Here is a 14035-nt window from a genome sequence, read left to right as displayed (position 1 = left end):
AAGTGTCTCATTTCCTAATCTAATTCCCTCAGCATCACCCGACTTAATTTGACTACATTCCATTATCTTCGAAAAAAAAAATGTTCAAATGTGTGTGAAATCTTATGGGACTTAACTGCTAAGATCATCAATCCCTAAGCTTACACACTACTTAACCTAAATTATACTAACAAGAAACACACACATCCATGCCCGAGGGAGGACTCGAATCTCCGCCGTGACCAGCCGCACAGTCCACGACTGCAGCGCCTTAGACTCCATTATCCTCGTTTTGATTTTGTTCAAGTTCATCTTATATCCTCCTTTCAAGACACTGTCCATTCCGTTCAACTGCTCTTCCAAGTCCTTTGCTGTCTCTGACAGAATTACGATGTCATCGGCGAACTTCAAAGTTTTTATATCTTCTCCATGGATTTTATTATCTACTCCGAATTTTTCTTTTGTTTCCTTTACTGCTTGTTCAAAATATAGATTGAATAACATCGGGTACATGATACAACCCTGCCTCACTCCCTTCCCAACCACTGCTTCCCTTTCATGCCCCTCGACTCTTATAACTGCCATCTGGTTTCTGTACAAATTGTAAATAGCCTTTCGCTCCCTGTATTTTACCCCTGCCACCCTTAGAATTTGAAAGAGAGTATTCCAGTCAACATTCTCAAAAGCTTTCTCTAAGTCTACAAATGCTAGAAACGTAGGTTTGCCTTTTCTTAATCTTTCTTCTAAGACAAGTCGTAAGGTCAGTATTGCCTCACGTGTTCCAATATTTCTACGGAATGCAAACTGATCTTCCCCGAGGTCGGCTTCTACCAGTTTTTCCATTCGTCTGTAAAGAATTCGTGTTAGTATTTTGCAGCTAGGACTTATTAAACTGAAAGTTCGGTAATTTTCACACCTGTCAACACCTGCTTCGTGTCAGGAAAATATTAGCTTCTGATATCTCACCATCTGCATCAGGAGAGCGACAGAAAATGAGTGTCCGAGAGGTGCAGAGATCATCTTTGTATGGGATATATGTATTACACTTCACAAAATGGACACTGTCAATATTCAAGAAAGAAACCATTAACTTGCACCATGAACACCGAATGAAAAATGGCGCGCCATAGTGATCGCGAAGGTTCGTACCATCAAGGTCGAAGGCGAATTCCTTGGGAGTTACAACCAGTGCAAGAAGTTCAAGTAGGTATCTGTTGTGACTTGGTAAGACAGCCAAGCCACTATGAGGAAGCCGAAAGGCACGCGTTTAAGCTCACGCAGGCTGGCGTGAGGTCTGGAACACTGAAGGGAATTTATAGCAGCAAAGAACGTAAGTAACTACTGGAATACTTAACTTTAATTCATTATTGGTGAACATCGGTGTGACGGTACAGGCATCACAAGATAAATAGCAAATGATAATGGCGCCTTGCTAGGTCGTAGCAAATGACGTAGTTGAAGGCTATGCCAACTATCGTCTCGGCAAATGATAGCGTAATTTGTCAGTGAACCATCGCTAGCAAAGTCGGCTGTACAACTGGGGCGAGTGCTAGGAAGTCTCTATAGACCTGCCGTGTGGCGGCGCTCGGTCTGCAATCACTGATAGTGGCGTACACGCGGGTCCGACATGTACTAATGGACCGCGGCCGATTTAAGGGCTACCACCTAGCAAGTGTGGTGTCTGGCGGTGACACCACAGTATCCACTCTGAAAGGATGCATATACAATCATATCGGGGTAACGAGAAAAGATGGAATGTGGTGGCATGCGATCGAATGTGAGACAGTCTGTCTGTGCGGCTGGTCCCGGCAGAGGTTCGAGTCCCCCCTTGGGCATGGGTGTGTGTGTTTGTCCATAGGATAATTTAGGTTAAGTAGTGTCTAAGCTTAGGGACTGATGACCTTAGCAGTTAATTTCCATAAAATTTCGCACACATTTGAAAATTTTTTAGACAGTCTGTCGCGGAGCTTATCGTGAAACAGGCTATCATTTAAAGCATAGTTGCAGATATTGCGATAGTATGTTTTATAGAAACGGAAAGAACAAACATCCAGAGGCTGAATTTGTCCAGTAGTTTCAGTTGCAATGTTAGACTCTAAAGGAGTATGATTTTAACACGCAGACCAGGAATCAAGCAGAAGCAAATTTTGACCAGCTATTGCCCAAAAGCAGTGCTCATATCATAGTTGTAATTCCCTTACGCTCATTTTCCTACTCTTGTTTGCTGTGACGTAAATTTTCCCTACTGCCCATGCAAGATCACGCACACGAGAAAGAATCGTAGAGAGCAGAGCACCTCCAAATTCTCACAGCACAATAAATAACTTTCCAACCAATTTACCACCCAGATTAACAGTCGGCATAATTCTATACGGATGAGTTAAGGCACTGATGTTAGGCAGGCCGCTGTGGCCGAGCGGTTCTAGGCACTTCAGTCCTGCTGCTACGGTCGCAGGTTCGAATACTGCCTCGCGCATGGATGTGTGTGATGCCCTTAGGTTAGTTAGGTTTAAGTAGTTCTAAGTCTAGGAGACTGATGACCTCAAATGTTAAGTCCCATAGTGCTTAGAGCCATTTTTTGAACTGATGTTAGTTGATCGCGCTACATCACTCTTGGTACCTCTGATTTCCAGGGTTACTTTCATATGGATTTCTTCTTCAAATCCGCTCTGCATATTGCTGAGCATTGTCAAGTTGACGCTTTGTTTGAAATTTCGTTAATCCTACACCCTTCAGTTCTGTAGCACTATTTCAAGTTTTGCAATCATCCACTACTTCTCTTGAAAACACTTTAATTTATGCCGCGTGCAATTTTATGTGCGTAACATAGTAGGTCACTATCATGCACATCCTGTAAATTGTATTGAGAGTCCTTGAAATGCGCAAACGCCGGTTTTCGCAACAAGTGCGTCTTGTCCTCCCTTGAATATCCGTAGTTTTCCTTATGCACTGGACGGTCATATTACCGCGGACTTACTGGAAATCTTTTCATACTTGTTTTTACATTATGCTGCGGATGATCTTCCATGTAGGTAGTCGTGTTTAGTACCCGCTCTTTGGACAACAATTGACCTTTTCTGCGTTTCACTGGACACTGGATTTGTGACCGCCTGTCCGACATGAATTATGAACTACATGACTAGACACTTGTTTCAGTGTCACTTTCACTTGTTAAGCACGTATCGTTATCATTATACTCGTCATGTTCATTGTCCTCACAGTAGAGCGTAAACGACGCCACACATGTCACTGACTCATCTTGCAGAAACGCTAATATTTCATCTTCCATTTCTTTCTTACTCTGCGAAATTCCTGCTGGATTACTTTATGGCGAAATATCAAATTCGGAAAATGTTGCAGATGTAATGCAATATTTGCTTTGTTTATCGTCGCCATTGCTCTGATTTGTATCAACACCCCTAGCACTGTAGCACTGTTGTGGGTTACTCGTCGTCTAAACAGTTCAACTACACTCCGTATTCCCACGTTGTGCTTACCATTGGATACCTCCAGGCCCACACCCTGTTGCCATTACCTGCCACTATTGTGACTTGATGGTAAAAAATATGTGGGGCATCGAAAGCCGTAAACATCCGTAGCATTTTGCGACCTCGCACTCAATGGGTTCCTTGTTAGTTGACGTGGAGCTGTACGAGTTTTGCGACGTCAGTTCGTGCTGTTTCACGGCGAGGAACCAGTGCCTCTCGTGAAACACCAAATAAGTTCTGCGACATTTCGGTAAAGTGCTACGAAAGATTGAACCAATAAGAGACAAGAACGTTCTCTGCGTCACATATAGAACTGGCGAGACGCCATATTGTGGTTCAAAAATGGTTCAAATGGCTCTCAGCACTATGGGACTTAACATCTGAGGTCATAAGTCCCCTAGAACTTAGAATTACTTAAACCCAACTGACCTAAGCACGTCACACACATCCATGCCCGAGGCAGGATTCGAACCTGCGACCGTAGCAGTCGCGCGGTTTCAGACTGAAGCGTCTAGAACCGCTCGGCCGCAGCGAGACGCCATATTGTATTTGCTGCTTTCAGCTAGAGCACATATTAGGTGGTTTTTATATTATAACTCACACCCTATGAATATACAGTATGCTGTTTCTAAACACCAGCATATTGAGGACTCTTCTTTATTGCTACGACTGGTTGTAATAAAATGACGGAAAATGTCATACTAGTGTTTAAAATTCGTATTTAGCTATGTTCGTGTTATAAATCCCGTATTACGAAAGTAAATCGTTCTAAGACAAGGACTCATTGAAGTTTCGTGAAAAACGCTTCATTTGCAACAATTAAATGTCAGTGAATATCATTTCAGCAATCAAAGTCTTCAGAAGACCGTTAACTGAGATGTTAGACCATTTGTTTTAAAAGTTCAGCATAGCTTAGTTGGTAGAGGTTCCGAGTTAAGAAACAAAGCGTAGCGGGTTCGCGTCCTGCTGTACCAATGTTTTTTTTTCACGGTCGTGTTTTCTAAAAGGCTACTGTACTTTCTTATTAAATTAATAGGAATATTTCCTGAAATATTAGATTTTATAGAAATACAAGAGTGCTCTCTCTCAGGAGTGAATTTGTGTCATTTTGTGAAGTCTTACTAGCTAATGTCCTTACTGACTGGACACGGAACTTTTCTTCTTGCCTGTAACGTATGTAAGGATACTGAAGTTTTTATTTATTTATACTACAGACAGAACAGTATGACTAGCATGTGAACAAGGAAGGAAATGTGCGTTTTAACAGAGCTAACGTAGGAGCATTACCCGCATCCATTTTCGTGAACAAACTGAGTGGTTTGGGAGCCAGATACGGCCGACAGCTGCCGATGGAGAACGCTACACTTGCACGTCACGTTAACCAGCACGACCCATGTGATGCTGGCACTGTGTTTCGTGAGGCTGGATTTCTCGTCTGTGTCCACGTTCACGCTAGCTGCATCGTCCCGTGTGAGGACGTGTATGGTTGCTTTCACTCTCTAATGTAGCAGAAAACAGAAAATGGGTTTATAGTGACATATAATAGGACAATGAATCTGCATCTGTGTTGAGTATTCTGCCTCAGGGCATTCCACAAGCTTCCATAGACGGGCGATTCACGATATTATCTTGAATAATTGCTCCAGCCTCTATAGCAGAGGTTACTAATGCACACCACTGCGCTACCACTTGACTCGGAGTAGCCGGTTCGAATCCTGGTGGTGGAAGCAGTTTTTCACTGCCAGTGCTAGGTACAGTCACACGTTTTACCTACCAACTCGAAATAGTAAAGTTACATAATTATTATGAAACTCGATGGGATCTCTCTTTAACTACAAACAGCAGATGGTTGTGTTTGGCCACTGACCACAACCAAAATATCATCACAGTGAGAACAGCAGCGTAGGAATAAAACACACCATATTTTTACAGAAAGGAAACGACACCTACAGAAGATGGTACAAAAGCGTATGAACTTGTCTAGGCAGCAAGAGGAAAGAATATCATTTGGTATTCTTTCAGAGGATGGTGTTACATACATAGAATTTATTTTGAAAGAACAGGCAAACACGATACACCAAACTGGTAAACCAGACATTAGCGGAGATTTGTTTATGTAATATTGTTACATGTCTTTATGTGACCACCTTATCTTCGCAGTTTGTATGCGTTTTTCATACTCACCCAGCATCTAATATTTACTGTGACGTTTTTTATTTGTTGCGATAACAGTAGTTTTGATGTAGTGGTTAAGGGCTCATAACTGTCTGCCAATAATATCGATCGTGCTTCACAACCGATTCTCAGTGCAAAACTATTTCTCATATTTTAAAATTATTTCTTTGCTTACCAAATCCCCCCCCTCTCTCTGTTACATACGTACACACACAGACCCCCTCCCACACCCCCACTGCACCAAAACACACACACACACACACAGAAATATTTTTGATTTTTGTCTAGGACAAGTGACAACATTGGGCCAGAAATAAATTAAAAATAGTTGCAATCCCCTGGCTCTGATCGAGGCCTTAAGTAGGTTTCCTTGGTAGTAAGTCGTATGTCGTAACAGGTAATACTTCAATTTATCCCAAACTGCGAACCCCTCTGCCTCACTACCAGCGCGCCTTATAGTTGGATGAGAGGAGCCGTGGCTTTATGACGACCCATATCTCAAATAGCTCGCTCTACTTCTGGATGTAGAAAATGAAAACCGCAAACAAATAACAGTTTTGAACATGGCTGTTATTCATCAACCGTATACCAGTTTCAACATAGGATTAAACATGCAACCGGTTGCACATGAATAGTAGGCACATTGACCTAGGTTTCGACACCTACGAGGGATGTCTTCATCAGAATGAACTGTTGCCAAATCGTAAAATTACACTTGTCAGAATTTGGAGCAGCTATGCTGAAATCAAAAGTAAAATAAAATGTTCTAGCCTTTGCCACGTGTGCCCAACAGCATCCGACTTGAGCATAGTTGCTCCAAATTCTGACTTGCTTTTCAGCAATGTAGTTTTATGATTTAGCAACAGTTCTTTCTTATGCAGACACCCATAGTAGTTGTCGAAACTTAGGTCAATGTACCTGCCGCTCATGTGCAACCGGTTGGCTGTTTAATTCTGTGTTGAGACAAATAAATAAGTTTTGGACGCTAGACACGTCTAGCGCCCTGATTGGATAGGGGACAGTATGCGAACGTAGGTGTCACAGCAGTAAAAGCATCCACTGAGACCCCTGAGAATAGGCATCACGATAACACAGATGTGCGTGGCCTTTACAGCGTAAGCACAAGCACGGCATCGCAGCGTAGCGCCGGGAGTTGGCCTGGAACTCACCGAGAGGTCGCCGCCGTAGAAGGGGTGGATGACGAACGTCTCGTTGCCCACGTGGATGACGCCGCTGACGCCGTTGCACGTGTGGAAGGCTGCCGTCGCGCCCGGGTAGTCTTTCACCGTGCCGTGGTAGTAGCAGTGCTCGATCTCCTGCGGGCCATCACGTAACACATCCGTTAGGTTTCACTCTGTAGTTCTACGATCATTTAGTTTAACAGTAGATTCAGCAGGACAAATACGGAGGCATCACAAATACTACATCTTCATATAATATGCTTCAACTTGCTCTCTCCCCATAATACTTGCAATCAAGAGCGTATCGAGGACATGATCCCCGATAGACTGGGGGGTGGGGGGGTGGAGGAGGGGGGGTGAGGAGGAGGAGGAGCAGGGTGCAAATTTTATTGGTTTCGCATTGAATGACGAATTAGAGTCGAGAGTTTAGCATAAATACCTATGGGTAAACTTGCTACTAGTCAGTATGTATTACGTGCTCTGTTTGGTGAGACAGATTGTGATAAAGTTTATGTGGATCGTTTTCTAGAGGAGCGAGGCTGCAACTCTCTCCCTACCTTCGATGGGTAAGCCCTTGCCTCCAGTGAACCAAATCCCATACATTTTAATAACCCCAAAGCAAAGCCATCCCCCACTAAACGAGAACTCACCACCCGATCCAACTGATTGACAACCCAGTCACCACAAGAACTCTCTTCGTCCCCTTACCTCAGCTGAAGATATTGTCCAACGTTATCGCACACTCCAACAAACTGTCTTCTATTTTAATTGTAACAGCTATCCATTCTCAGTATGAGGCAAACTTAATCTTCAGCAGCGAATCCACCCCAGTTTAGACTGGCCACTCCCGTTGCTTACTTTCAAATCCCCATGAAGCGGCTGGAATGAAGAGTTTCTCCCTTTGATAATTCTAACCAGCCCTCTGCTGCAGAGTACACCTCACCTTTGTGGAGTTCATCTGCTTGCACCAAGCAGGTTGACACTGCTGTCAGTGAGAGTGTCCAGTTAGTTGTCGGGATGTGCGAAGCAAACTCTAGTCGACAAATCTGCTTGATTTTTGGTGTATCTTCCCCCCCCCCCCCTTCCTCCAAGTCAGAAGGGCCATTACTGCCAAAGCTGAGAGGGCAGAGGAGATGAATGATCCCAGTCATACACTACAAGATCATCAAGCTGCAGTCTCATAGTGTCATTCAAATTCTTCCCGTACCAATACCATCCAAAGAGAGTTCCAATATTCACCTCTCCCCAGTCACAGTCCTGTTACCAGTCTAATACCAACAGCTCAGCCATACGATCTTTTCCCCATACACATATACGTCTTCCTACACGAAAAATGTGCATCAATCCTATACCCATCAACATTGCTAAACTGTAGTTACTAGGAGCCCACACAGTATTTTCCCCATATGTCATGAAAGAATTTTCATCATCAGCATCTTTTGAAGTATTTCATAAATATAGTTATCTTCAAAAAGATAAATCCATGCTACCAATCTATGAAATCCAGTAGGAAGAGCGGCTTGTTGGACCACTGTGAAGCTAGTGGGGCTAGGGTGTGAAGTAAAACCAAAGAAAAAAAAGACAAGAAGTCATTTTTTCCTTCCAATGGTTAATCTTTATCTCATATATGCGGCCAAACTCCCTAACCACTCCATCCTCGAACCTTCTCCAATACATCAACGACATAGCTCGTAGCCGTAATCCGTAAGTACTTGTCTGAATTTACAGCCTTTAGATTTGTGTGATTTATCGTGTAAACGAAATTTAGCGGATTCCTTTCAGTACCCATGTGGATCACTTCATTGTTTTCATTATTTAGTGTCAATTGCCACTTTTGGCACCGCACACATATCTTGCCTGAACAGTTTTGCAATTGGGTTTGATTATCAGATGACTTTACAAGACGGTAAATGACAGCGTCATCTGCAAACAACCTAAGAGGGTTGCTCAGGTAGTCTCCTATGTCGTTTATGTAAATCAGGAACAGCAGAAAAACGCCAGGTATTACTTCTGTTTTACTCGATGACTTTCCGTCAGTCATTACGAACTATGACCTTTCTGACAGGAGCTCACGAATTTAATCGCCCAAATGAGACGATACGTCATAGGGACACAATTTGATTAGAAATCGCCCGTTAAGAACGGTCAAAAGCCTTCTGGAAATCTAAAAATATGGAATCAATTTGACACCCCATGTCCATAGCACTGACAACTTCGCGGAAGTAAAGAATTAGGTGCGTTTCACAATAACGATATTATCTGAATCCCTGTTGATTGTTTGTCAATGATTCGTTTCCTTCGAGGAAACTGATAATGCTAGAACAAGCATAAAAACATAAAAATGCATTAAAATATTTTAAGGCTGCCACTACGTTTCCTCAAGGATTATGCCAAGTCTTCTTCTGCAGGTTTCAATTTTCTTTCATATAAAAGCTTGTAACAGGTATATTAAGTCAGGCCTCAGGTAAGTCCAATGTCCAATGACGTGAGTGAGTTCAGAAGTAGATTTTTTTTTTCCTGTACAGTTGTAACTGGACCACAAAATGGGCTTCGCCTGTCGATAGAGACTAACCGCTTTGTGTGCATGTATCCTCACTGTAATACCGGTGCTGCCCAGGGGAAAATAAGCATTAATATCTTGGTCCTGCCATGTGCACTTGAAGATACTACCCAACCTAAAAATATGCGCTTGTAATAGCTGTAATTGTTAGTCAGAAAATGACGTAAATACTGATGTAGTGTTATCCAGTACACCGTGCTCAGTCACAAATAGTAATATCTGCACTTATATCCGTTACACCCTGTCATATACCAGGTGATCAAAAAGTCAGTATAAATGTGAAAACTGAATAAATCACATAATAATGTAGATAGAGAGGTACAAATTGACACACATGCTTGGAATGACATGGGGTTTTATTAGAACCAAAAAAAATACAAAATTTCAAAAAATGTCCTAAATTCATTTGATCAGAATAGCAATAATTAGCATAACAAAGTAAGACAAAGCAAAGATGATGTTCTTTACAGGAAATGCTCAATATTTCCACCATCATTCCTCAACAACAGCTGTAGTCACGGAATAATGTTGTGAACGGCATTGTAAAGCATGTCCGGTGTTATAGTGAGGCATTGGCGTCGGATGTTGTCTTTCAGCATCCCTAGAGATGTCGGTCGATCACGATACACTTGCGACTTCAGATAACTCCAAAGCCAATAATCACACGGACTGAGGTCTGGGGACCTGGGAGGCCAAGCATGACGAAAGTGGCGGCTGAACACACGATCATCACCAAACGACGCGCGCATGAGATCTTTCACGCGTCTAGCAATATGGGGGTGGAGCGACATCCTGCATAAACATCGTACGTTCCTGCAGGTGTTTATCAGCCAGGCTGGGGATGATGCGATTCTGTAACATATCGGCGTACCTCTCACCCGTCACGGTAGCAGTTACAAATCCAGGATCACGCATTTCCTCGAAGAAAAAAGGCCCGATAACGGTAGATGTGGTAAATTCAACCCATACCGTGACTTTCTCGTCGTGCAATGGAGTTTCCACGACAGTTCTATGATTTTCGGAAGCCCAAATTCTTCAGCTGTGGGCGTTGACAGACCCTCGGAGCGTGAAATGAGCTTCGACGGTCCACAACACGTTACTCAACCAATCGTCATCTTCCGCCATCTTTTGAAACGCTCACGCCGCAAATGCCCCCCGCTTCACTAAATCGCTAGGTAACAGTTCATGATGCCGATGGATTTTGTACGGATGGCATTGGAGGGTACGCCTAAGTTCCAACCAAACAGTAGTGTATGGAATGCCGGTGCGACGTGCGACTGCACGAGCGCTGACTTCCCCGTGCATAGACGAACCCGCTACAGTCTCCATTTCTTCCTGAACTGTCTCAGCAGTATTACACCTTGCGCTCGATCGGCCACTACGGGGTCTATCGTCTAAGCAACCCGTGGCTTCGAACTTCGAAACCATTCTCGCCACAGCTGCATTTGTCAACGGACCTTTACCCGTTCGAATTCCCTTCCTATGGCGATAGGATCGTAACGCTGAACTAGCACATTCCCCATTCTGATAATATAGCTTCACTAAAAGCGCCTTTTCAGGTAACGTCAACATGCTGCTACTGCTGGCGCATTTGATTCTCTCTCTCATTACAGCTCCTTTTATGCACGATTGTCATGCGCAGTCACTGACGTTTGGCTGTCCAGCGCCATCTATCGGACATTTTGTGAACTTTTTTTTGGTTCTAATAAAACCCCATGTCATTCCAAGCATTTGTGTCAATTTTCACCTCTCTATCTACATTATTTCGTGGTTTATTAAGTTTTCAAATTTATACTGACTCTTTGATCACCCGGTATATCCAGTGGTCACAGGCCACACGCTGCTTCCACAAACTGCCTCCATTCCATTCTATTTTGTGTGCTCTTTTTTTTCACGTGTCTTCGTGTTTTCAGTCCCCAAGTCTACCAATTCCGTCAGCGGGTCGCCCATTCGGCTCTGCCTTGGTCGTTCTATGGCGCGCTTGGTGTTTGGTTTTCCCTCAAGTGTGTTATTCATCTGTCTTTCTTCTGGCAGTGGCCCACCCACTGGATTATTTTGATTTTCAGCCTCTGTTGGATTGTTGGTTGCTGCATCAAGACGTAGATTTTCTCGTTCTTCGTCTTTCTCCATTCTTATTTATGCAAGGTCGGTTCCCCTATCTTCTTCGTTGCTCTTCTTTCAAATATTAATAGTTATTTCTTTTCTCGTTTAGTCATGCTCCAGGTTCCTGAACCGTACATGACTACTGGGTACCTAGCGGGGTGGCGCACTTCTCACGGCATTTCGGCGACAGGTGGCACACATTGATAGCAATGGCAATGGTATTCAACGCATTCCCCGTCGTTGGCTACCCTGTGTGTATGTACTGGTGGATCATTTTGAAGCAAAGTAGTTAATTTGATTTATTTTGGTTCCATTTACACTCATGCACAATAAATTTACACAGAGTTCCAATGCGTGTGTTTCATTTCAACCTTTGCCGTGATTTCCTGTACTGGAAACCATTTTATGTTGGCATTCAAGTGCACACTGCAGTAACGGTTGAATTCTCCTATTGTCGCATTGTCGCAAGGGGTACCACAGTTGCGACGACTTATCGAAAGACCCTCGTACATCTACATCTACACGACGACTCTACAAGTCATACTTACGGACCTAGCAGACGGTTCATCGAACTATTTCTCTGGCGGTCCTCTCTGGAACAGCGCGCGGGAAAAACCAGTACCAAAATCTTTCTGTGCGACCTCTTACGTATTACAATGATCATTTCTCCAAATATAGCTCGGCCTGACATTCGGGAGAGAAGGCTTGAGGTTGAAATTCCGAGAAAAGAAAAACACCGTTGTTTTAATGATTGCCGACCTAACTCGCATATCGTAACGGTGACAATCTCTCTCCTATTTCTAGATTCTTCACTTAATACCGGTTCTTAAGACTTTGTAGGTAGGCTTTCGAGGGAGAGCTAGCGTGTATCCACAAGCGGCCGCCATCTACCAACAAGGAATAATGGCTGACAGTACCGGGAATCGAACTAGGATCCTCCTCATGGTAGTCAAACACCGTGACCACTCACTTACGGAAGTAGGTAGAGAAAAAAAAAGCCGTAAATAAAGACAGCATTTGAACCACGCCACTTTCGTATCGAAGTACGATTACATTCTGTATCGACTGGAAATTAAATAAGGTTTTAATCACGTCGTGCATTAGTATCAATCTCTACATTTTCTAGTGGATGCGCTGTACCGACGCGAGACGACCAGTGGCTGTTTTAATTAAATCGGAGCAAATTAGATAACAAAATATTGGACTGTGAATTTTTCATGGGGAAATAAACAGGTGAGAAGAGCGTCCCAGGACGACAAATAACTGCGTTTGGGGGTGAAGTGTACTCCTGTGCTGACCTATTGGCGCCGCGCAATAACGTTAGTGGCTGCAAATTAAATGGGCGTCGGCCGAGTGACAGCAATTATCGTGATTAGCGGGAATAGAATATTAGAAAATCCTACAACAGGAAAAGCATACCCGTTAACTGCTAATTCTGCTAGAGAAAGAGTGCTGCAACTGCTGGGAGCAGGTGTTTTTTTGTAAATTAGTAGCAATTACCTCAAGTACAGAGCATTTATTCGCATGTAAAGGTTCATAAAATCGGTAACGAAATGAGATTAGGGAAGCGAAACAATGTCTTCATACTATAAATTAAAGTCTCCGTCGTGTTTTTCAATGTGTATGTGAAGAATAATCTCAGGAACTACTGTAGAAATTCTGGTAAAGTGTTTTCTGATAAACAGACTCATTCACGAGGAAAATTTGTGTATGTAATTTATAAACATTTCGTGTAAACTGGCTGTACTATGATGTTTGTTAATTAAGTGATGCCTCTTGAAAACTTTCCCGATGGGCGGTGTTTAAGGGGATCGCACCGTGGTTCAGGTAAAAAAAAATCGATTTTTGGTTTTCATCATATTTCGATAGATAGAGGTTTTATTTAAGTACTCTGAAAAGGATTTTGCTGAAAAAATTTTATTTCGAGCATTTAAAGAGCATTTTCATACCACGTGTGTTTATATGCCACGCGCACTTTTCTGTCACCCACTGTCAACCCACCCACTGTCAACTCTAAGCCATATGGTGATGCCATTATTAGCAAAACAGAATGTGTAGGCCATGTTAGAAATCAGAGGAAAAAATAGAAAATGGAAAATTGTTGACTGGACAGGGTCGGTTAACGAAAACTGAAATAGAAAACTTGCAGGTATACTATAGGCAGGCAATTAGGAGAAATAAAGAAAATCTGGAGGCAATGAAGAGAGATGTTTCGGCCATATTCTCCCAGAACTCCTCTACTGATGATAAGCTATGTCATGTCAGGAGAAAATTCGTGGTGCAAATACAATAGGGTTTAGGCAACTGGAGAATCTTATTCTCACCAGCATTCTCTTCCTGCTGCTGTTATTACAGCAATTAAACCTATTTTCAGAGACTTGGCTCATCCTGACATTCTAAGGAAATGTCTGCATGGGCAGACACATAACCCAAATGAATGTTTCAACAGCATAATTTGGAACCGCCTTCCTAAAACTGTATTAGTAGGCATGCATACAATGAAACTAGGAGTTCATGATGCTGTCATTATATTCAGTTGTGGTAATATT

At 42.9% G+C, this 14035-nt stretch overlaps 1 protein-coding gene across 1 annotated transcript in view; it reads right to left on the bottom strand.

Annotated features, from left to right (window-relative positions):
* LOC126176584 (disintegrin and metalloproteinase domain-containing protein 22) overlaps nucleotides 1-14035 on the bottom strand; it is a 1067821-nt gene that overhangs the window by 317503 nt on the left and 736283 nt on the right. The window contains exon 7 of the mRNA XM_049923744.1: nucleotides 6812-6958. Within this exon, the coding sequence (XP_049779701.1) occupies nucleotides 6812-6958 (147 nt within the window). The remainder of the gene's footprint in view (nucleotides 1-6811; nucleotides 6959-14035) is intronic.

Source organism: Schistocerca cancellata, chromosome 3, assembly GCF_023864275.1.
Source record: "Schistocerca cancellata isolate TAMUIC-IGC-003103 chromosome 3, iqSchCanc2.1, whole genome shotgun sequence".
NCBI classification, from domain to species: domain Eukaryota; kingdom Metazoa; phylum Arthropoda; class Insecta; order Orthoptera; family Acrididae; genus Schistocerca; species Schistocerca cancellata.
This window is presented reverse-complemented; position numbering and strand designations above follow the sequence as displayed.